The sequence below is a fragment of the Cervus elaphus genome, chromosome 30 (genome assembly GCF_910594005.1).
Source record: "Cervus elaphus chromosome 30, mCerEla1.1, whole genome shotgun sequence".
NCBI classification, from domain to species: domain Eukaryota; kingdom Metazoa; phylum Chordata; class Mammalia; order Artiodactyla; family Cervidae; genus Cervus; species Cervus elaphus.
Genome location: NC_057844.1, coordinates 33,713,399 through 33,738,567, shown reverse-complemented (window position 1 = coordinate 33,738,567; position 25,169 = coordinate 33,713,399). Strand labels below are relative to the sequence as shown.

Here is a 25,169-nt window from a genome sequence, read left to right as displayed (position 1 = left end):
TCTGTATAATGGCTCCAGTTTCATCCATCTCATTAGAACTGATTCAAATGAATCCTTTTTAATGGCTGAGTAATATTCCATGGTGTATATGTACCACAGCTTCCTTATCCATTCGTCTGCTAATGGGCATCTAGGTTGCTTCCATGTCCTGGCTATTATAAACAGTGCTGTGATGAACATTGGGGTGCACATGTCTCTTTCAGACCTGGTTTCCTCGGTGTGTATGCCCAGGAGTGGGATTCCTGGGTCATATGGCAGTTCTAATTCCAGTTTTTTAAGGAATCTCCACACTGTTCTCCATAGTGGCTGTACTAGTTTGCATTCCCACCAACAGTGTAAGAGGGTTCCCTTTTCTCCACACCCTCTCCAGCATTTATTGCTTGTAGACTTTTGGATAGCAGCCATCCTGACTGGCGTGTAATGGTACCTCATTGTGGTTTTGATTTGCATTTCTCTGATAATGAGTGATGTTGAGCATCTTTTCATGTGTTTGTTAGCCATCTGTATGTCTTCTTTGGAGAAATGTCTGTTTAGTTCTTTGGCCCATTTTTTGATTGGGTCATTTATTTTTCTGGAATTGAGATGTAGGTTTTAATTGAAAAAAAAATGCAGTAACCCCAAGTGAACTTCCTTTCCTACACAAAATATATGGAGATGGTAAATGTTTATTGTCCTTTTCTCATGAAAACGGCAGATTGTGAAGCAACATAAGACATAACCATTGTGTGTGCCCGTCCTGATTTTATTCGTAAAGTAGAAAGCTTAGATGTTGGATATTAACTTAGCAGGAGAGAAATCTGAAAATCAACTCATTTTTAGTTTTGTCGTAAAAATAAACCTCCAGCCTTCCACCTGGAAATTTTTTCTCCTCCAGTTGCGAGGAAGAGAAATGAAGTTCTGTTTCCCTTTGATTCTTGCGTCCCTTTCAGTGGTTACTGCCTTGCTAGGCATGCAAGTTGTCATAACCATGTAGTGTAAACGTACATGAAGTGATGAAATACTCCTGCAGAAAGGGAGGGTGTTGTGTTGTCCTAATGAAAACTAATTTGTTTCGCTTTGGAAAGACTCAAAGGTGGGGGTTTGTTTTAAAGCTAATTAGATAGGAGTAAAACAACTGAAAAACCGGTGGATTTAAAAAAATATCATGAAGGATTTATACCCAAACTGCCTTGCATGTTTTCTCTTTACCTAAAAAAAAAAATGACTCTGGGCATTTTGTAACTTACAGTATGGACATCTTGTAGTGTCTGTGTGTGATGGAGAAGACAAAACTTTGTCTCGGAGAGGAGTTCCTACCAGCAGAATCACGTTTAGTGAACAGATTTACGTTTATATATTCTCAGTTGAACAAAATATTTATGTATTGGGTTTGATTCATTTTTGATTAACTGACTTACTGCAGATCTCAGGCAAACCAGATGACAGGATTGTAACAGATTGCTAAAATGAGTTTCATAATATAATTGAAACTGAATATTAAAATTATAATTCAGTCTTTGGGAGAACAATTAAATCACACAGTCATTTAATGGAGGTTCTTTGATGTCAATTTAAGGAATTTGTTGTTCAGTCACTAAGTCATGTCTGACTCTTTGCACTCCGATGGACTGCAGCATGCCAGGCTCTCCTGTCCTTCGCTGTCTCCCAGAGTTTGATCAAACCTATGTCCATTGAGTCAGTAATGCTATCTAACCATCTTGTTCTCTTCTGCCACCCCCTTCTCCTCCTGCCCTCAATCTTTCCCAGCATCAGGGTCTTTTCCAGTGAGTTGACTTTTTGCATCAAGTAGCCAAAGTATTGGAGCCTCAGTTTCAGCATCAGTCCTTCCAATGAATATTCAGGGTTGATTTCCTTTAGGTTTGACAGGTTTGATCTCCTTATTGTCCAAGGGGTTCTCAAGAGTCTTCTCTAAGGAATATCCCATAGTATATAAGTATATATATGTATATTCTTAAATAGGATATTTGTAGAGACTTGGCCCACATGTGAACTTTTTTTAGCTACAGTCATTTAATAAATATCGCACAGATGACATATGCTGCCTTGCTCTCTTGCGTTTGTCTAAATGAGCCTCTCAACCCAAATGCCCCTTGCCTCTTTGCTACATTTGAGTATTGAAATGCTGCATATCCTTTCAAAACCAGATCCAGTATCACCTTTACCTGCAGGCTCTTCTAGGTTCTCCATGTGATGCTACAGCGGACCCGTGAAACTTGTCTTGTGGCTGGTACCTCAGGTTATTACCTACTCTTTGCCTTAGCTGGGGTTGGTCGCAGTACTGTGTTTTCCAGAAGTGTGTTACAGGCGATGCATCTGAGAGCATACTTGCACTTGGGTGTAGGTTTGTCTTCACCCAAGACCACATCTCCAGTTTTTCTGAAACACTGTCTTTAGCGCTTTTGCTTAACTCCCATTTAAGAGAAATACTGTGAAGAGCAGCATGAACTTAGGTATTGGAAGAGACAGCAAATGATCAGAGCAAGCATGAACAGATCCAGCTCTTGAGAAAAAAACACATTAATAATATTCAGCTGCTGAAGTGATGCCTTGCATGTATAGAGCACTGTGTACTTTAGCAAAATGTTTTGCTTAAACTTCAAAAGCCTTTTAGTGTTTGCCAGGAGATTTTTAAATGCTTGTATGCATTTATCATCATTTTCTGGGAGTGAGGGGGTGCTGTGAGGAAGGGTCGCTTTGATGATATTAACAGGATTCTGGGCTAGGAAGTAGTGTTAGTAAAAATTACAATATGTATTGAAAGTGTGAAGATAGAAATAAGTGGTGCCTGCTTGAAAAACTGTAAAACTTAGAACCTACAAGGAATGAGGAAGCTCATTTTAACTCTGAAGTAGCATCTCCATATGTTTTGGAGTTTAATTTTCTCTGATATTAGCCAATTCCATGTAATGAGTTTTAGCTTTGCAATTGTATTGATCTCACAACTCAATAGAGAAAATGGTTGTGTCTGCATTTATAGTGCTAGTGAGTGGGGCTAGTTTTCCTTGACAGATGGGGGCCCCAAATTGTCAAGCCGTCTGTAAACACATTCTAAATCTAAAAGTATCTTTAAAAGTGAGCTCCCCCCTTTTTTTTTCCTTTAAGACGGGGTTTCGGTTGGGCAGGTATTTTGCTCTAAAGGTGCTCTTTAGGGAGTCTGCACTTGGTGTGGCCTGGCTGCCCAGCTGACACAGACTGGATTTGGTGGCCCTGCAAAGACTTCTTGACTCAAGTTGTGCAGAAAAAATGATTTCTGTGAACCTGAAGTCACAGCCCCAGGGGACTTCTAGTATAAAGAAAAGGCAGAGGCTCGTTGAGGTTTATGAAGCTTGTTTAGGAGAAAAATGAGGTGTTAGACACAGCCACCAAATTTTCAGCATCAATTAATAGTGCTGAAACACTCAGGTCTTCGGTCCAAAATATAACCATTTCCAACTCACCAATATTAACCATTTGATTGCCAGCTTCTGGTTTCTTGATTGTTACTTTTTAGTGCATGTGTTTTAGATACTTGGCTAAGAGTTTTGTTAAAATATCTTTTCTTGGGAATTCCCAGGTGGGCCAGTGGCTAAGACTCTGCGCTCCTGATACAGGGGGGCTGGGTTCAATCCCTGGTTAGGGAACTAGATCCCACATGCCACAACTAAGACTCTATGTAGCCAAATAAATAAAAATAAATGTTAAAAAAAAAATCTTTTCTTGTTTAAATTCTCATGTCCTACAAATTCTGACTTTGCTTTAGAGATAGTTACTTAGAGATTGCTTACTTTTTTCTTATTTACCCTTATTTAAGAGTAGGGAGGTAATATATCTTTGATTTGATTACAGAAATCTGTAATATGTATAATTTATTCCAAAGCAAAGATTGCTTTTTAAATTTCCGCATGCTTGGGACCTAAAACTGTGCCTATTGGTGGAGTGTCTGTCCATATTTCACATTGAAAACCATACTGGCATTTCAGAAATTAAGTACAAACTGTTCTTATAAAATGGCATGCAGCATATAATTTTGAAAATGTGGAAATATTTAAGTTACTGTCTTGATGAAGGCTATAGCTATTACAGCATTTTTCTTTAACTACAGAAGAAGGTCTGTTTACAGGAAGAGGCAAAAGAGCCAAAGCTCTGGTAGAGGCTCGACATTTGGGAGTAGTGGTAGAAAAAAAAATAGAGCCAATACCACCATCAAAGCCTCTGACGACCTCAAACCTACTTCCTGTCTCTGTGGATTTGCCTCTTCAGGACGCTTTATTATGTAGGTGGAAAAATTCCATACGTGGCATTTTGTGTCTGGCTTTTTTGGGTCAGCATGAGGCGTTCAAGGGTTTTCCATGTTGTAGCAGGTGTCAGGACTTCATTTCTTTCTGTGGCAAGTACTACACCATTGTACGGATAGATCAAATTTTATGTATCCACTTGTTAATTGATAGATATTTGAAATGTTTCTACCTTTGGTCTATTATGAATAATACTCCTGTGGACTTTCATATACAAGTATTTTGTACAGACATGTCTTTTCAGTTCCCTTGGTGTATACTAGGAATGGAATTGTTGAGTTGTGTATACAATTGAGACAGAGAAAGACAATAACTCTATGTTAACACTTTGAGGAATGGCCAATTGTTCTCCAAATTAGCTGCACCATTTTTCATTCTCACCAGCAATATCCAGGGATTTCAATGTCTCCATACCCTCACCAACACTTGTTACCACCCTCCTTTTTAGTTATGGCCATCCCAGTGGGTGTGCAGTACATCAGTCTGGTTTTGATTTCCATTTCCCTTCCCTGGTGGCTCAGATGGTAAAGAATCTGCCTGCAGTGTGGGAGACCAGGGTTCAATCCCTGGGTCAGAAAGATCCCCTGGAGAAGGGATTGGCTACCCAGTCCATTATTCTTGCCTTGGAATTTCCTCCCACTCTGTGAGTTGTCTTTTCACCTTCTTGATGGTATACTTTGAAGTATAAAAGTTTCTAATTTTCACAAAGCCCAATTTATCTTTTTCTTATTTGTCCTTGTTTTCGGTGTCAGATATACAAGCAACTAGAGTTTCCCTGATGATTCAGATGATCCGCCTGCAATACGGCATACCCGGGTTTGATTCCTGGGTCACAAAGATGCCCTGGAGAAGGAAATGGCAACCTACTCCAGTATTCTTGCCTAGAAAAATCCCATGGACAGAGGAGCCTGGCAGGCTGCAGTCCATGGGGGTCCATGGGGGTCGCAAAGAATCAAACATGACTGAGCATCTAACATTTTCACTTCACTTCACAATGCTTTCCTTGTGGCTCAGCTGGTAAAGAATCCGCCTGCCAAGCAGGAGACCTGGGTTTGATCCCTGGGTTGAGAAGATCCCCTGGAGAAGGGAAAGGCTACCACTCTAGTATTTTGGTCTGGAGAATTCCATGGACTACAGTCCATGGGGTCACAAAAAGCCAGACACAACTGAGTGATTTTCACTTTCACAATACAAGAAACCATTTTCTAACTCAGTTCAGTTCAGTCTCTCAGTCGTGTCTGACTCTTTGCGACCCGATGAATTGCAGCACACCAGGCCTCCCTGTCCATCACTAACTCCCGGAGTTTATTCAAACTCATGCCCATCGAGTCGGTGATGCCATCCAGCCATCTCATCCTCTGTCATCCCCTTCTCCTCCTGCCCCCAATCCCTCCCAGCATCAGGGTCTTTTCCAGTGAGTCAACTCTTCGCATGAAGTGGCCAAAGTACTGGAGTTTCAACTTCAGCATCAGTCCTTCCAATGAACACCCAGGACTGATCTCCTTTAGGATGGACTGGTTGGATCTCCTTGCAGTCCAAGGGACTCTAAAGAGTCTTCTCCAACACCACAGTTCAAAAGCATCAATTTTTCGGTGCTCAGCTTTCTTCACAGTCCAACTCTCTGGACTCATATTTTTTCCAGGTGTTCTATAGGTTTAGCTCTTATATTTAGGATCATTGTCCACTTTGAGTTAGTTTTTGTATAATTTCATTCTTTTGCCTGTGACTATCCACTGGCACCATTTATTGAAAAGACTATTCTTTGCCTCATTAAATTGTCTTGGGATGCTTGTTGAAAATCAGTTGACCACAAAATGAGAGGGTTGATTTCTGAGTTCTCAATTATATTCTATTGATCTATATGTCTAACCTCAAAATTCTTAAAATAAATACCAATAGTGATACAATTAACTTGGTCACATTACTTATTCCTTGTGGAAAAGAGAGGATGGAAAAATATCTGTAATCCTGTCACTGGGAATGTTTTGCCATATTTCCCTTGAGTGAGAGTTGGACCATTTAATTCCTTTAAAGTTGTTATTCTTACTGTTTTTTTTTTTAACTCAGTCTGCTTGCATTGCTCATTTGTTCTTCTGCACTCTGCAGAATACAGAGGAAACACATGAAGCAGCAGGACCCCTAGGATCACTTCACACACACACACACACACACACACACGCAGGAAGGGAAAAGGGGTTGTTAAATTTCCTTTTAATATTCTATTCTTTGTTGTTCCCTGACTCACTGAGTGCAGTACAGTGTCCCTGCACCAGCTGTGCACTCAAGTCTGTCTCTTAACACACTTTCAGAAATATTTTCATGAGAGCTTTGAATCACAAGTTACCTTAATTTCAGGGCAAGAAATAAGAGCATTCTGAACAACATATAAACCTTTTTTGAACTTAAGTTCAAGCTGATTTCTTGGCTCCCCAAAGACTTTTTTAGACCTGAAATACCTACATAAAAGATATTTCTGCTTGAATTTAAAAAACCTTCAGATAGCTATACTTTACTACACATGATTTAACTTTTAGGTACCTCCGTGACCTTACAAACAAAGAGATCTCTTGAGAACTAAACTGGGAATTCATATTTTCAGAGAACTGTGAGAGATTTTTCAAAAAGTTGAAAGAGCGCTAAGGAATTCACATCTCAGGAGGAAGGACTGTGTCCTTCTTAAGAGCCAGATGTGAAAAACACATGTAATATTTTTTAATGTATTGTTCTAGTGAATATTCACATGGCATATTTTAAATGATCTGACTTTGACAATGGCTTGGCTTGTATGTGAAGTACTGGCTTTAAATGATCAGAAAGGGAAAGACTGCTATTTGAAATTAAAATCTATGTTGTTTTACCCTCTCAAACTTCACCTGTCCAAGAAAGGTGTTGATGCTTTCATCTCAAAACCTAGCCTTGCTGCTCTTCCCTCCCCCTCCTCTTGTGGTCCATTCCTGTCCACCTGTCTGCCTCTTCACACCACACTCCCAATTACTTATTAAGCTCCAGCAAAATTACCCTCTGTCCTGTAGTCTAAACAGATTTACCTCCTCTTCCTCTCTAACTGGGCTGATCCATCTCCCTTTGAAAGGTGATTGTTCTCACCTCCATCTCACAACACCCTGTTTATTTTCTTCACTGTCAGGACCCTCTGATTTGTATATTTTCCCCTTTCTCCTGTGTCTCCCACTAGTCAACAGTTGCCATGGAGGCAAGGACCATTCTTTCCCCCTGAATCTCCAGCACCTGGAGGAGAGCCTAGTACATGGTTGGTGCTTCATAAATACATGCCCCACACATGATCACAGCATAAGCAGTGAGCTAAACCCAAAGTCAAACCCCTGGAGAGTCTGCAAGAACTAGCCTCTGTGCAGAGCCCTAACTGATGTATTGCCATGGAGTGGACCGTCCATACCTCCCTCTTCCTAGGGAGCCCACTTAGCTGACCTCCACCATTCAAATGCAGCAAAGTCATTTCAGTTCTGTTCGGTTTTATTTTTCCCTGGACTTTGAACCCCAGAAAAGTCATTATGACAGCTTTCCTTCAGCTCTGAGGGTTTGTGATCTTCATTCAGTTCTAACTGAATGAAGGACTGTTGTACTGAAGTAATGTGGAAAAGGCAGGTTGCCTGAAGGAGGCTTCGTGTTGCTTCTGATTTTAGCTGTGCTTCTGGCCTCAGTGCTGATGAACTGACACGAGATTCTGCTTCTTTAGATGGCAAGTTAGAAGTTACAGTGTGAAGGAGCGCGCTGACTCCCCTGTCCGTCTTGGTAGGAGCTGCTGCCTGTCTTTGATGCCACAGCTGAGGCTGGGGCCTTGTTTGGGGTCCTGAGCAGCCTTTACTGTCCTTAATAGCATTTATCACATTCAAGATGCCAATTGATTGTCCATTCTGTCGTCATCCTAGCCCCAGCCTGAAAAAAATCCTTGAGACCAGAGAACACATCTGTCTTTTTCTCTAAACTGCTCTCTCTCTAGAATACATCCCTTTCCAGCCTGAAAATGCTGACATCTGTGATGCGTGGACCCATTTTCCAGCAGTAGTAACAATGTGACTTTGCTGTAATAGTAAATAAATGCCCAGAAAATTCAAATACAGGGATGTGAATGGCTCAGTGAGAATGGCTCAGGTATTGAGAAAGAGGGGCGAGAAGAGAGAGAACAGGAGAAGCCAGTTTGAGCTTTCAGCCGCAGAATTGCAGACAGGTAGCTTGTTTCCGGAGAAGGCAATGGCACCCCACTCCAGTACTCTTGCCTGGAAAATCCCATGGACGGAGGAGCCTGGTAGGCTGCGGTCCAAGGGGTCTCTAAGAGTCAGAGACAACTGAGCGACTTCACTTTCACTTTTCACTTTCATGCGTTGCAGAAGGAAATGGCAACCCACTCCAGTGTTCTTGCCTGGAGAATCCCAGGGATGGGGGAGCCTAGTGGGCTTCCGTCTATGGGGTCGCACAGAGTCGGACACGACTGAAGTGACTTAGCAGCAGCAGCAGCGGCTTGTTTCCTGGGTTGGCAACTTGAACTTTTTAACAATTATTAATGTGATTATGGTGTATTAGCTTTTACCCTCACATTGTTGATGATCTTTTCCAACTTCTTAGAAATATTCAAGAATAGGATTATGACCATCTTTACATTTTATTCATCATTTTGTTTTCAGTTTGCCCTATAAATTTTGTTGGAGTTAAGGATTTTAAGGGACGAACAATAGAGTTATACAAGATGTTTGTTTTTTGCTTCCCCTAAGAGGAAAAAAAAAATACCCACAACTGTATTAAAAGACTCTCCTGTCTTAAGAGGCAGCTATTTTCCTGGGTTTTTTTTCCCCCCTCTTAATTATATAAGCTGTGCTGAGTGAGATGTAATAACATGATTTTAAGTTGATAATTAGTGTTTGGAAGGCACTTGGCAAAGAAATAAGCAGCACTATCAGTGGCATAACCTTGGCAGTAGAAAAAAATGCCTATAATCCAATGTCAATACAGAGATAAAAAATTTATACCAGGTTGTCAATAATTTGAGAATTAATGCTTCTGGGAAGTAAAACTACATTAAATTTTCTAATCAAAATAAAACATACAGTTTACTTAAAAGTTGAAGTCATAGTACCTGTAGGCATAGGGTGTCTATATAAGTATATACTTATATATACTGGGAGTGTGTATGTATTTACATTCCATTAAAGATCATAATCTTTACCACTACTTTTATTTCTCCTCTGGTCATAATTCCAAGAGAAAAACCCCTTTAGATGTTTCTCCTGGAAATTATCTTTGTCTCTAATGAATGTGCTTGTGCTGTGTGCTGGTTTGCCTGTTTCACACCCCACCTCTGACTTCCCATTTTGGTGGGTAAGGAATTCCCTCCCCCACAGCCCTGCCCTCATCCCCCTCCTTGCTTCTAGGGCACTTACATCTATCATGTTGTAAGTGCATGGACCCATGTTAACCTCTTTAGAATGATGTAAATCATGTTTGCTCTAGAGCCAAGAAATGTGTTAGGATTAATTTTCCTTTCTTGCTCAGGTTTCAGTTTTTCCTGTAGTTTCTGAAAGCTGTTCTTTTTTGCCTCTTAACTGAATTCTGCACACTTCTGATGCTGCACAAAATACTCTCCATGTGCTCCATCCTGTCGTTTATTTTCTTGTGTCTGCTGTCCTGTCTGTCCACCCTCCTTCCCTTCTGAGGTTCTCGTCCTCCAGGCTCCATCTAGATGGTCCGTTCCTTCTGCTGTGGAAATTTGTCTCCTGGACCCCTTGTCATCTTTATTCTCAAATTCTTCGGTCATGTTCCTGATGCATAAACATCAGTAGATTCTTAACAAGTGTTAATTGGGTAGTGTATTTCTGAGACATTAGATAACCAGAAATATCTTTATTTATTTATTTTTTTTACTGTAATTGGTTGGTAGATTGGCTAGGTATAAAATCATAGGCTGAAATTCTTTCCCTCTCAGAATTCTATGTGTCTTTTACCTTTCTTCTGAGAGAAACTCGAGGCAATTCTGATTCCCAATCCTTTGTACTTAGACTCTAGGATATTTTTCTGTCTTCTCATTATGTTTTGTGTTCTGAAATTTGCAGATGTGGGAAGCGGGGAGGACCTTCTTTCCTTTATGTGCCTTTTCAACCTAGAGACTGGTTTTCTTTAGTCTGGGAATTTTTTTTCATTGTTTTTTTATTTTTATTTTTTTAGTAATATCCTCCTCAATTTTCTGCATTTTGTCTTCCTACAGCTTAGTCATATATCAAACCTCGGGTTTATCTCCCAAGCAGATTGTATTTTCTTTGATTTTATTCTATCTTATTTTTTGCCCTCTTGGAGATTCCTTGTCTTATCTGTTAGCCCTGTGATTGAGGTTTTTTTAAATGTTGATCTTTTTATTTCTTTTTAATTTGTAAGTGCTTTATTTATTTTACTCCGTATTTTTATATAACATCCTGACCTTAGTTTATAGGTGAAACATCTTCTCATATCTCTTTGAGGATGTGAAATAAAATTTATTTGAAGTTTTCTTTTGTTCCCACATTTCCCTTCATTTTATGTGGTTTTCTTTTTCTGTTTTTGAAAGCTCTTCTCAGAAGCTCCAATGTGTGGTTTTAGACTTTCTTTAATCAGCTCTTTTATTTCTTATTTACATATTTTAATATTCACCTAATAAGGTAAACATTGAATAAGCTAAGACATTTCAGACAATCATAAAATTAATATATGCTTATAGTAATTTGACCCTTGGATCAAAGGTGACAGCATTTTCTGTTTATCACATTTATTCTCATCTCCTGAAAGAACATCTCAATAAGTTATGAAAATAATGGATAACAAACTTCTTAGCAAATCTAGTTAATGACAAGCACTATGCCTGTTCCTTTACATCCTATTGTGAGAGTTTTCTTTCATGGAAATATAAAAAATGCATCATTATTACTGCATACGTGCATATATCCTTGGATAGCTATCAAGAGATCTTTCTCAGGAAGGAATTCTGGAATTTTTCCAAGATGTTAATAATTAATTGAGTTATATATTAGATTCAAGTTAAATTGTATATTAGCTTATTTAGTGTAAGTCTAAGACTGACAAGTATCTGCAATAAGAAAAGCTATTTTGAGAATTTAACTCCCCATAAAATACATACCAGGCTATAATTAATGCCTTTAGCATTTGCTGATACTCTATATTAGTGTTTATATTAGCCTGTCTATATTAGCCTTTTAGAAAGATTGAAAAATGTTTCTGCTGGTTGTTAAAACTGTTATTCTGAACCTATGCTTAAAATAACTTCCCAGGTGGCACAATGGTAAAGAATCTGCCTGCCAATGCAGGAGATATGGGTTCAATCCCAGGATCAGGATTCCTCCTGGAGGAGGAAATGGCAACCCATTCCAGTATTCTTGCCTGGAAAATTCCATGGACAGAGGAGCCTGGAGGGCTATAGGATTGCAATCCATAGGATTGCAAAATAGTTGGACGTGACTAACCACACATACACATGTGCTTAAAATGGACAAGTTGCTGTATTAGTGCCCCAAAATTATTTAAAATTATGTTCTAAATATGAATCGTGCCACAATTAAATAAAAGGCAATAAAATGCCATCATAGTAGCTCGATTGCTATGAATTTATTGAGGAGATATTTTCCCTTCTGAAAATAAAAGCTGAGGGCAAAAAAAAAGAGAGAAGAAAAAGGGAAAAGTACTCAAGAAGGTTTTCCATGCTCATTCACCAGCATCACTCTGCCCTGTTCTGACAACTTGGTGAGGCCTGGGGCGAATATGTGGTGTTGATTGAGAGAGGGGATGCTCCTGGTGATATTTCCCATATTAATTCACTCAGATCCTGAGATTAAACCTACTGAAGCAGCTCTCAATATGGGACCTTTGAGGAAACTGCCACTTGTAAGGGTCCCATAGTCGGGAACTTTGAACATCACAGTTGGTACAGAGGGCAGGGTAGGAGTGCTTTTACAAACCATCGTTTTAGCTTTTGTCTCATGTAGTTTCTTATCTGATGGGACAAACAAGGATGTTGGGCTAACTTGACCTCGTCTATAATGTTTTCCCCTATAGCTTCCCACCCTTCCACCCACAACCCCAGAGCGATTGTTCGGGGCCAGACTGTGTGCCTTGTTCTGGCCAGTCTTATATAAGTAAATGCCTCTGGGTGGACTTCCAGAAGTGCCTGGCCCATGAGCAAATATTTACTCAGCAGTGAAATAAATGAGCTATAAACTTTAAGTGCCATTTATAAAATTTAATGCAAAGTGCCTTTGCTTTGCTTCTGTGTTTGACCCTTGACCTATAACTGTTGCTGACACCCAGAGGCCCATCCATGGGTTTCTTCTAACCCAGGGTCCCTCACTGGATGTCTTCTACTCCCGTTGATATGATTATTACCTATTTATTAATATTGAAAACATTTTCCTTATTTAGATTCTCCCCTGAGCATCAGCCTTGCACTATGGATTTCTCCCTGGGGAGTCAAGCCCACAGGTTCTGTGCATTTAACACACCCCCAAAACGAACTTGTCTTCCGCCCTCTCACCTCCAAGCTCCACCTCTGGTTGTGGTTATTACTAACCATTAGGGAAATGCAAACCAAAACCACTATGAAATACCAATTCACACAACTCATACCCATTAAGATAGCTACTATTTAAAGCACACATACACACAGAAAATAACAAGTGTTGGTGCAGATACAGAGAAATTAGAACTTTGTGCCTTGCTGGTGGGAAAGTTAAATGGTGTAGCCACTGTGGAAGACAGTATAGAAGTTCCTCAGAAAGTTGAACCATACAATTCAGCAATTCCACTTCTGGATATAGGCTCAAAGGAATCAAACACAAAAACCTGAATAGATAGTTGGACATCAGGGTTCATAGGAACGTTATTCACAGTATCCAAAAGGTGGGTGCAACCCAAGGGTCCATCTGTGGATGAAGAGATGAGTAAAACATGGTCTATATATACAATGAAATATTATTCAGTCTTAAAAAGGGCTGAAATTCTGATAATTGCTACATTGTAGACAAACCTGGAAACTACTGTGCCTAAAGGCATAAGGCAGACACAAAAGAACAAATATTGCGTGATTCCACTTATATGAAGCCACACACACACACACACACACACACACACACAATAGCTTCAGTCATGTCCAGCTCTCTGTGACCCCCATGGCCTGTAGCCCACCAGGCTCCTCTGTCCATGGGAATTCCCAGGCAAGAGCACTGGAGTGGTTCGCCATTTCCTTCTCCAATATGAAGCCACAGGAGTAGTTATTTCACAGAGACAGAATGCAGAAGAATGGTTACAAAGGGCTAGAGGGAGGAGGAAATAAATGGGCAGGTATTGGTTATGGGAACTGTTTCAGTTTGGAACAATGAGAAAGTTATGGAGATGGATGGTGGTAATGGTTTTACAACAATGCCAATGTACTTAACGCCACTGAATTGCACACTTAAAATGGTTAAAATGGTAAATTTTGCGTTATGTGTATTTTGCCACGGTAAGATACACAAGTGCATATTGAGAGAGTTGCAGGCTTGTATATGCATGTTTCTCTAGGGCACTTCTCTAAGGCAGTGTGTGCAGTGCTGTTCACCTTCTTGAAGAACAGCTGTCTGATGTCCTTCAGAGTCTGAAGCCAGCCCTCTCCTCTCACCTCATTTCCCTTGTTCTAGCCACCTGGAAATTCACATCTGCTAAAATTACATGCAAGTCTTTCCTCTGCCTTTAATGTCCCTCTGCCCCTGTGAGTTGATGATGGAATCTGATACTTCAAGACCCAGCCAAGTGCCTGCCACCTTTGGAAAAGCTGCAGTGACTCCTGTAGACAGAATCCATTTACCAAAGAACTCTTCCATCCTTCTGATCCATCCCAAACTTGTCCTCAACCAGAGTGAGGTCTTTAAGGGCAGAGACATGTCTGCCTCACCTTGGTACCAGCTACACATAGCACAGAACATAATTTGAAGCAGGGTCTTAGGAAATAGTTCAGTAACTGAATTTTTAAAAATACATAGTATTTTTCTAATCCTTCTCAGAGGGTAGACAGTCCTTTGCCCCCACTCTCCAGAACAAATAAATAAGGAAAAGAAATGTCACACCTCGCCCAGGTTGCAGGTGTCAGATGACCTGTGGAGGTGGAGGAACAGCATCAGCGTTCTCTTGCCTCCTTCCAGTCCCCGTCTGTGGAGCCAGGCCTTAAATCTTACCGTTCATATGTTAGGAGCACTCCTTTATTGGTTATAAAACACACGATCCCAAATATTTGCCATAGGTCCTATCCATAAGTGGAATGATCTTATTCATATTTCTGCTACCCCTTCTGCAATAAACCCCCTGCCACTGTTCCAGCATCAGTTATCCCAGACGAAAGGCTCATTATTTCATTACTAGTCTCCAGGGCTGTTTGGTCTCGTAACACTGGAGCACGGGATTTGGGCTGAGAGTCTAAGCCTTGAACTATTAAAAAATGTAAGTAGTCCTTGACACAATTTGGAGCGATTACTTTCTATTGTGCCAAGAATTCCTTATTAAAAATCAATTTAATTGTGCATACTCCATCTGGTTGGTATTATGGTTTTTATGGGAAGGAAACACGTTTCTGTATTTACCTGATGGTCTGTAAGACAAGCAAGTCACTTTGCAGAAAAGGAGGCATTTGGTAGTCCTGAAAAATTAAGGAGACTTTGAGGTTGTTTACCAGATTTCACTTTACTAACTTTTGGGTCTTTTGAGCTATAAGGCTTAACATCTTCGATCATTTGGGATTTTAATGGAAAAGAAAATGTTTAAACTGAAGCAAGAAAATTGCTATCTGCAGATCATATGCTACATTTATTTGCATGTAACAAAAATGCTGTTGACATTCTAATCTCTTAAACATAACTTAGGTGGTCACATTAGTATTAATTTGTGTTGTTTTATATTAAAAAATTTTGGATAATGAAAGGTGAGAGGCTTACTCTTGTCTGCTGGGTTGGTTTCAACCATATTAACGAAAGACTGTAATATTTCAGCTTAAAATACTGGAGGAAAATGTTTTTAGAACCAGTGTGGTTGCATTTTGTTTTGTGGCATGTTTTTCAAAGCAGTTTCTATCTTAATTTAAAAAGGAGACTTAGCTTCCTTCCATGTTATGGAAGACTGAAGACTGAGATCATTCTGTTAATAAGTTTTATGAGCTTCTTACATGCTTGTAGTTGTGAAGTATTTTGTTCCTGTCTCAATCTTAAACCGTCAACAGCATGGTTAGTTGCCATGAGTATTGATTTGATTCTGAATCGCCTTAACGTCAATGTTTAAAAAAAGAAATCACTGATTTGTTATGCAGGGTCTACTGTTAATAACTACAGCAGTCTACCAGACACCTATTTGGTAGCAGTCGCAATATTGCAGATCGTCTCTGCCCTGATTTTGTCACTTGTGAAATGCAGACTGTGCCTTTGTTGGGACCGCTAGGAGGTTTAAGGGAGTTACTCCACTTAGAGTGCTCAAAGGTTCTGTGCAGAGTAAGCATCAAATACGCATTAGCTTTTACGGTCATCGTCAGAAACAACGATGACAGTTCGGCAGTGGGCGGTTTTCTTTCCATTTATTTCGTAAAAACAAGAAGCATGAGGTGAATTAAGGAAGCTTCCCCGATCACAGAAATTCAGTGGGTGGAATTGACATCATCTCTGGCTGCATGCATCCCTCAGGTAGCAGGGTAGACAGGTAACAAGGCGACAGAAAGTACAGGAGATAAATGAACATGGTGAAATGACAGAGAGTAACAAGGTGTTTTCTTCTATGAACTTCTTGAAAGGAATGCTTATTTGTTGTGTGGTAGCAATGTGTACAGAAAAATAGCTCCCTCCTCATCCACCGCTATTTCTGCACTAATAGTCACTTCCATGCTTTTTTCTGCATTCGTAGAAATACGTAAACACGCAGCAATTTTGTTGTGGTTTTACATGAGGTGGATTCTATACACATCACTGTGTCACTTTCTTGTGTTGGTTTGCCTTGAAAAATAAATCACCAGAAGTTTTGAAAGCATGTGGTGTTTGCTGTTAGCATTGGGCCTGTCCAGGACTGGCCTAGAAAGAAAAAACCCCGTCGTTTTCAGAGATGAAGTCAGCCTGTTTATTACCATAGTCTTCATTTAATTCTGACCACTTAGTCCCATCTTTATTGGACAAAACGTCTTGAAGGGGGAGGTTTCTAGGGTATTTTGCTACTACTTGTTTTCACTAAGATTTTATTTTTTTAATGTGGATCGTTTTTAAAGTCTTTATTGAGTTTGTTACAATATTGCTTCTGTTTTATGTTTTGGCCACAAGGCACCATGTGATTTTAGTTCCCCAACCAGGGATTGAACCTGCACACCCCGAATTGGAAGGTATAGTCTTAACCACTGGACCACCAGGGAAGTCTCCCTACCTAGTGCTTTTTTTTTTTTTTTTACTGTTCTATTTTTCTTATTTCTGATAACTCTTAACTCTATCATAGCACCCCTGAATTATTTTCCCTTGTTTTCCTAACTACCTACCTACAAACTTACCTGTTCATTTTGTCTTTTCTTTGGTCAATTCCATGCTGATTGTCTGGCACACATTCCTTCATTCACGTACATACAGATTTTACATTTTAAAAGACAGACTTGCTGCTTTCACTCCCTAATAAAGAACTTCAAGGGATCTGTTTTTCCACTGTTAACAGTACTGCAAAAGAAGACATATTTTAACATACAGGTGCTTTTATTTATGAGAAATGAACTTCTAAAAATAGAATTTCTAGGCGAGGTGTGTGTTTCTTTTCTATCCTAATACATATTGCCAGATCGAATTCCAAAAAGACTGTAGTGCTTTGACTTTGATCGGCTCAGACCCATCTGCACATCAGTAGATCACAATGTTGCTGCCACTTTAGTGAGGAACTGTGGCTGATTTATTTAACTGCTCTCTGGAGGGTACTTTTCCACTTCAGCCCTCTACCGTGGGTCTGGGAAGAGCAGAGTAAACCGTGGAGCAGGTCCACCCGTTCCCAGGTGAAACCATCACCCAAGCCTGTGGGCTGGGGGCTCAGACTCTGAGCGGCAGCAGGGCTAACTGCCGAGGTGGTACAGTGGCGGCCGGGACCCTAGACAGGAGTCTGTGCAGTCAGCCAGGACGGTTACTGCATTCTTGGCAGAAGGGCAGCAGTTAAAGCAAAAAAGGATCTTTTTCCAAGAAGGAAAAGCCATTTAATAAGTTTGGGTCAGTTTGCTCCTAACAGCACTGCATTTGAACAGGAGAAACCCCAGGAGCTTGGCAAAGCATGTTGCTGGCCAGCCTTCCCACCAGCTCACAAGTTTGAGGCTCTCCGGGCAGAGCCTGGCTCTCCGCTTTGACTACAGCCATTTAATATCATTCCTAGTTAACAGCAGAGTGAAGGCGGAGGAATCTTTGCCCTCTTAGTCCAGAAGAGTAAGATTTAGTGACTAGCAAGCCGTAGTCCAAGTAACCCCACCGCAGAGGGGCGGGCAGTCTGTCTGCTCTGCGGGCTGTGTGCCTAGATGTGCGGCTTGGAGCCCCGGTACTCCAAAATTGACATTGATGTTTATGAATTGGGCAGTGCTTTCTCTCTTAGTAGATGAATCAGCATTTGTGTCTGACTAACCAGTGTGAAAGTCTGATTTTATAGTGTGTCAGGGAGTTGTCGTGTACCTGTCTCGTGGATAAATAAAGTAAAAACTCAGTACGTTTATATAAATATTTTAAAATACAGTGTGTTCTACTTTTTCCATTTCACCTAGGGAGATCTTGCCAAAATAAAATCAAGTTTGAGTGTTTACAGCGTAAGAGAAAACCAGCTCATGGATTTTGAATTTAGGAGAATTGTTTATTTTTGTTTTAATTTTTTTCCTCTCCCAAATAAATATTTCTAATGAAATAAACAGATCTGATCATCTAATGATGGATTATTTGAATGAAGATGGAAACAAACTTGGAAATGTTGAAAATGAGCTGGCTTATACTATTCAAAAAGCTGCAGCACCTGCAATTGATAAAAATTAGTACAAACATATCAAAAATCTTGGAAGAAACATGTGGCTCAGTCAGGGCCAACTTGGACAGAATCATAACACTGGCTGCTTAGAGGAAATAACTCAACATTCAGCTAATCAGGGATGTTAATCTGAAGTGAAGATTGAAAATTGTGACTTGGTTAGGATTGCTCAGGGCGAAGGTTAACGCTGAGAAAGACATGCTTGATTTCTTAGGATTTTTTTTTTTCCTTACTGTGAATTTCAACAACTAGAATGTCACAGTTACACAAAATTCACTGTCTTTAAAGTGATATCTCAGTGATAATTTATCAAGATATATTCTGGTTTAGGGATCTAATTTTGTCCACTTTTGCAGTCACATCCATTGCTACCATGGTCTCTAAGGTGTAGGGCCTGTGGTTCTATGTACGAGGTCAGCCCAGAGGGGAGTTATTCAAAACGAAGCAAAGCTTACTGAACCCCCACCTTGTACACACACACGTCCAAGCATGACTTCCTGCAGTCAGTCATGTGGCGTTATTTTGCTTTTGACAAACATGTTACAATATTATTTTAAAACTTTATCATGTTGACCTCATGAACCTATTTCTTTCATCCAGGCTTTCTCCGCAGTGGCACTGTTGACACCTTGGACTAGACAGTTCCTTGCTATAGGGGACTTTCCAGGTCATCCTATGATATTTAGCAGAATCTTTGGTTTCTGCCCACCAGATGCCGATAACACACTCAGATGGTTTCCAGGCGTGGTCAAGTGTCTTAGAGGCAAAATCAACCCTAGTTGAAAATAACTGCTTGAAACAGTTATCTAAATAAAACACGGACATGTCTAAAAAGTTCACAGAGGTATGTGAGTCTCCATACTACCCACCTAGAGACCACTTCTGCTACATCAAGATAATGAATATTAACAATTTCTTAATCTTCCAGAAATTTGTCATGCATGCAGGAGTGTATCCATCTACTCCATGTAACCATGACCATTCAATATGTACCCTGGTATTTTTCATGTAACACTGTATCAGTGAGAGTTCAGTATTACCATGGGCACAGACCTATATTGCTTTTTTAAATGTCTGCCTAGTATTTCTTTGTTCTAGATGAATTATATCTATTTAACCATCCTCCAGTGTACACGGTGGATCCTAGTTTCTTATCCTTCTAAATAATGCCATGGTAACCCCCTAGTATTAATATTTTATGTTGAATGCTATATGATTATAGCTTTAAGATATAGAGTATGTTCCTAGAAGTGGAATTGCTAGATCAAAGGAAAAATATATGAAACATATTTGTGGACAGTGCTGTATTGCCACCTAGGTATGAAAGTAGCTGTTTTCTCAGGTCGTCAAACTTTTAAATCTTTGACCATTTGTTGGGTGAAAAATGATATCCCTTTGTGTGTATGTTTCACAAAAAATGAGATTTCCTACATTTATAAGTGATTTTGTGTCCTGTGATCCCCCTGCATGTGCATTCTTGGCCTGTTTTTCTAACAGCTTGTTGGGCATTTTCTTCGTCATTTGAGGAACTCTTTATAGAGTAAGGAAATTAGATCTTCATAGATGTTACAAATAAGTATTTATATATACTGTTCATCTTCTTTCAGCTTTATTAATGTTTGTCTCTATAGAAGTGTTTCAAGTGTATTTCTCTTTTTGTATGATTTCTGAAAATTAATGTCATATAGAGTCTATTTCACATACAAAAAAATAACTTTTTTTCCTGCTGTCTCCTAATGCTTTGCATTGGGTGTCATGGTTAAGTATTCAAGCCATCTGTAATTAGTTTCAGTATATGGCATGAGACCAAAACAACCTAAAACTTTTCCCAAATACTGTGGTAACGTTATATATTAAAGGGCATTTCAACAGAGTGAGATAAATGTGGCTTATGAACCAAATGCTGTTGACATAATTGCCTTCTGTCTGGGTTCAAAGTAATGAAGCTGGATCCACCTTTGGCACTCATAGGAACCAGTGGAAGGCCATTACCTCTCTGTAAGGAAGGACAGTGACCTCAAGATGACAGGCGAGGGCCTTGTCCGTTGTAGGATTTTGTAAGTTGGGGTTATGAATTCAATCTTATTTGAATAGTGTTTCTTTTTCACATTTCTCTGGTACTTAGCATATATTTGGGGATTCATATTTTTAATCCTTTCCGCATTTTTCAGTGTATTATTAATGTAACAGACATATTTGGTATTGCTTCTGTCATCACATTTTATGTTATGTTTTCAGCTCTTGCTGTTTCCTTGGTTTCTACCTTTTGCTGAAATTCTCCTCATGCTTTATTTCCCTAAGGGCTTGTGAACACTCACTGCTGACTTCGGGTATTGTCTAACTGTGCTGGAGAAACATGACACCAACTTGACTTTTCCCCTTGTAGGCTAATTGGTTTTCCTGCTTGAATATATTAAAGAGTTGAAACTACAAAAGTCATTAACTGATACATCAGGGTGCCCATGGCTGTTTATCTTTTTGTAGCTGTTGTTTTGTTTTCTGGGGACAAAGGGTGTCTTCTGTACTTATTGGCTGAGTAAGGTTTTAGACTGTTTCAGGAATTTTTCTTCTATTATATCTTTGAACATTTGTTTCTAGTCTACGTTTTCTTTAAAGGTACACCTTTTCGGACTTTTGTTGTTATATGTGGAAGGCTGTCAGTTTCTCCTAAATTCAGTGTTAACTTTTGTCCTTTGCCCACCATTTTTCTACTCGAGCCTGTCCTTCCCAACCCAGACTAGTTTCAGCAGTGTCCATCCTGAGTTTTGTTTCCCGTTGTGTGTGTGCTCAGATGCTCAGTTGTGTCCAACTCTCTGTGATGCCATGGACTGCAGCCCACCAGGCTCCTCTGTCCATGGAATTCTCCAGGCAAGAATACTGGAGTGAGTTGCCATTTCCTCCTCCAGGGCATCTTCCCAACCCAGGGATTGAACCCACATCTCTTGCATCTCCGGCATTGGCAGGCAGATTCTTTCCCACCAGTGCCATGTGGGAAGCCCATTTTTATTTCCCTTTATGTGTCCTTAATCTGTCTCATCAGCCTCTTATTATTTGTTTCCCTCTTTGGTATCTTACACATCTTGTTCCAGCTTGTTTCAGTGAAAGGTCACATCTTCGTTGGCTCTTTTAGGCTTGTCGAGAGCATTCAAAATATTTTTCTATGCTTTAAACTGGTTCTTTCTATGGAGATTGTTTCATATTTGGCCATTTATTTATGCCACATTATTTAATTTATTTTTTGTTATGTTGTAGTGACGCCTAGGGGAGGGGACCTCAGTTTTTCAGAACTCTTTCCTATCAGTGGTTTGTCTCTTCCGCCTGGGTCACCTGTCCTATTGCTGCTGTGACCACCTCCCTCACCACCGTTTTTTCTCTGCAGGTGAGTTGGAGGCCTCTACACCTCATGGTGAATTTCTGTGTATCACAGCTTTCCTGTTAGGTGAATCTGCATTTATTTCCTTTTGGTTTACCTCAATTAGCATCTGCCACATTGATTGCCCTTTGCTCCCTACTGGGCCCTGCCATTCTCCTCCTCCATCACTCACGAGGAGAGGAGGCATGTATGTGTATAGTGTGCCTGCTATGTTAAATCAGTCTCAGGACATCAGTCATGACTCACCCCTACATCAATCTCACCCTCTAAATAAGAGCTGATTCTGCTCTTTCTGGGCTTGTTTCACCTCTTTCTTGGAAACCTTTTTACTCTGAAGGGTTTAAAAAAAATTTTTTTTTCTGTTTTCTTTTAATTAATTAATTAACAAGGCTGTGTCAGGTCTTCGTTGTGGCATGTGGGATCCTTTCATTGCTCCACCAGATTCTCTAGTCGGGGCTCACAGGCGCAGTAGTTGCCGTGCACAAGTTTAGTTGCTACGCAGCATGTGGGAGTCTTCGTTCCCCAACCAGGGATCAAACCGAGGTTCCTCGCATTGCAAGACAGATGCTTACCCACTGGACCACCAGGGAAGTCCTGTCTCTGAAGGTTTTGTCTGCTGTTGACGTTCTCGTCTTATTGATCAGTTTCTATTCTATGTCATTTGTAGTTTTAACTAAGGCTATCTCATAGTTTCACTGAAAATAGCTACTTCTTTTTTGTTTTCAATTATTTTTGCTGCTTTCAGTTGCTATTAGGGAGGTCAGGGAAGTAAAAATATTACTACTCTACTGTCAACAAAAACCAATAAATTAACTGAAATAATCAATAAAATAGTTCTGTTTGCTAGGTATTTATCAATGTTCACTCAGTTGTGTGAGAAAAGGACAAAGAAAAGTATAACACAATCTTGGAAAAATTAGGTTAAGACCCTTAAAACACTTTAGAATTGTGTTTGTATCTTGTATGGATCTGGACTCTCATTGCACTAAAAGTTTGGTTGAAGTACTGATTGCCGGGGCCTCACATGGTAGGGAAGCCATGTGAATAAAACTGTTGTTTTAGGGGTGGCTAATCTTTAAATTGGGTTTCCCAGGTGGCTCAGTGGTAAAGAATCCACCTGCCAAGGCAGGAGATGCAAGAGATGTGGGTTCAATCCCTGGATTAGGAAGATCTCCTGGAGGAGGAAATGGCAACCCCTTTCAGTATTCTTGCCTAGAAAATTCCATGGACAGAGGAGTCTGGTGGGCTACAGTACACGAGGCTGCAAAGAGTCAGACACGACTGAGCACACGAGTACTTTATGAACTAAGAACACATGTGACCAACAGTGGAGTGTCTGGTTTTTTCTTTTTTTTTTTCTTTTTCACTTTTATCTATTTGAAAGCCCTACAAAGATAAGTCATATTTATCAAGTCAATTTTATAGGGAAAAGAGCATGAAGTAGAGATCCTTCCCGTATTGAGAATGTGCTGACACGAAACATTAGATATAAATTAAACATAAATTGCTTTTCTATAAATATGTGCAGGCTACCTCTTAAAATCGATGAATGCCTTCAATGTACAGTTTCCTTAAAATGTTGGTGTTTGTGATGTTGGGAATCTGTATTTTATGGAAGAATAACCTCGGTCCTCTGGCTCTGTGTCCCTAGGCAGCTGTGTCCAGCTGGTGGTCCACATTCCCCAAGATTCCTTTAGTGAATGGAAACATTTAGGTCAATATTGATATAAAACTTCATGAACTTCCTTCTCTTTCAGCTTTGGTTTGCCTTCGTTAATGGATTTTCTGGGCAGATTTTATTTGAACGTTGGTGCATTGGCTTGTACAACGTGGTAAGTAAGCACTCTCCCTCTCCCTCTGACAGCATGCAGGGCCGCTCTGTTTGTGTCTGGGACGCAGAGCTAAGTCCCTCATCTGCATCTACTGCTCACATACATCTTTAGGGCCTCCGTTGCTGCCACACATCCTGCAGAAGTACAAACTCCCCACACATGGTTTCAATCATCGCAGATCATTCCTGAATAACCCCATGAAATTATTAACCCATATATCTTGATAATAGACCCTTGTTACCTCCTGACTAAATGCCTGGGCAACATTTCCATGTTTGCAGCTCCAGAAAAAAAATTTCTGAACTGTGTCTAAACTCATTCAGCTCCATAATTTCGTTTCTGAATCCATCAACCCAGATGTGAATGTACAAAACCTAACCTGGTGTCCTTTCTGCCCTTCTTAAAAGCATATGTGTCCGTGTGGATGGACATTTCCTCCCACAGTTAGTGCTAAAGTAATGAGTTCTGACTCCCAGCTCCTGTGGCAAATGGTCTTCAGTTTATTTGCTATTTTTTTATGATTTTCGAGTTCTCATTTCATTACTTGACTGTAACAAATTCAAAAGCTAAAAATAAGTACCAACTATAGGCTAACATGACTAAGTAGCTACTTAGCCTTTTGTTTTCCTGGCAAGGGGTGTAACTTAAGGCACCTTTCTTGAATTGTGCTTTCACACTTCTGTTTTGGACCCTAACTCTGACATTCTCTGCCTTGGGGGAGTTTATACTCTGAAACAGCCATCATAGGTAGGCATAGATGGAAGTTACCAGACATACAATAATATAAATCATGGTGCTATAAATATTTAGAGTTTGTATATACATTTGTGGCTGGATATTCAAGTCATCCATCTACTCAGTCCCCTCTTTTTTTTTTTAAGTAGCCACTCTGCTAGGTGCTCTGTATTTTAATAAAATACTGCATGCAACACATAGAACACACAGCTTCAGCCCTGTAGAGCTCAACAGATGAAGAGGGTCACATGTGGAGACTAAGATGGTGCTGAACCAAGTTCAGATCTTGGTTGGTCAGTTGATAACTGTGTTACTCACCGCAAAGTACACTAGTACGTTTTTTGCTAATAATTGTGCCCCCAAAGGCAAAAGTGACAAGTGGAGAGAACAGAGCTGAATTGATGGCCATTTATCACCTATGCTAGAAAAGCCACTCTAACCACCTACCACATAGAAAGGGCCTCCCCTTGGGCAGGTTGTTAACTTTGCAGGACTTAGAAGTGTTTTGAGTAGGTTAAAATTATGTGACCATTCAGGGGGAAATATACTGACTGCTCCACAGTGATTTAGTATTGGAAAAGGCCAACCCTGGCCCACATACGTATAGTATTAATAACTGGAAGGCTGAGACCTAAGAGACTGTGCTTTAGCACTAGGAATTGAAATACACATCACTTGGTTACACAATAAAAGGAGTTTAGGCCTGCTTTCATGCTCAGGCAGAGCATTGAACCCTCTCCTTAGTTCTCTGCCATATTGGGCAGTTCAGGTTCATCCAGCAAACTCGTAGCTGTGATACATCAGATGTTGATGGGCTGTGGGACTGTGTTGGTCAACGTGGTCCTCAGATCACATGCATGAGCATCACCAGGATTTCTTTGATAATGTGGATTCCTGAGCACCGTCCCAACTTAA

General features: G+C 40.1%; 1 protein-coding gene across 1 annotated transcript in view; it reads left to right on the top strand.

Moving 5' to 3' along the window:
- The window catches only part of LOC122686919 (phospholipid-transporting ATPase IB), a 442,214-nt gene that overhangs the window by 275,100 nt on the left and 141,945 nt on the right, over window positions 1–25,169 (top strand). Inside the window, exon 28 of the mRNA XM_043892282.1 lies at window positions 23,445–23,519. Within this exon, the coding sequence (XP_043748217.1) occupies window positions 23,445–23,519 (75 nt within the window). The remainder of the gene's footprint in view (window positions 1–23,444; window positions 23,520–25,169) is intronic.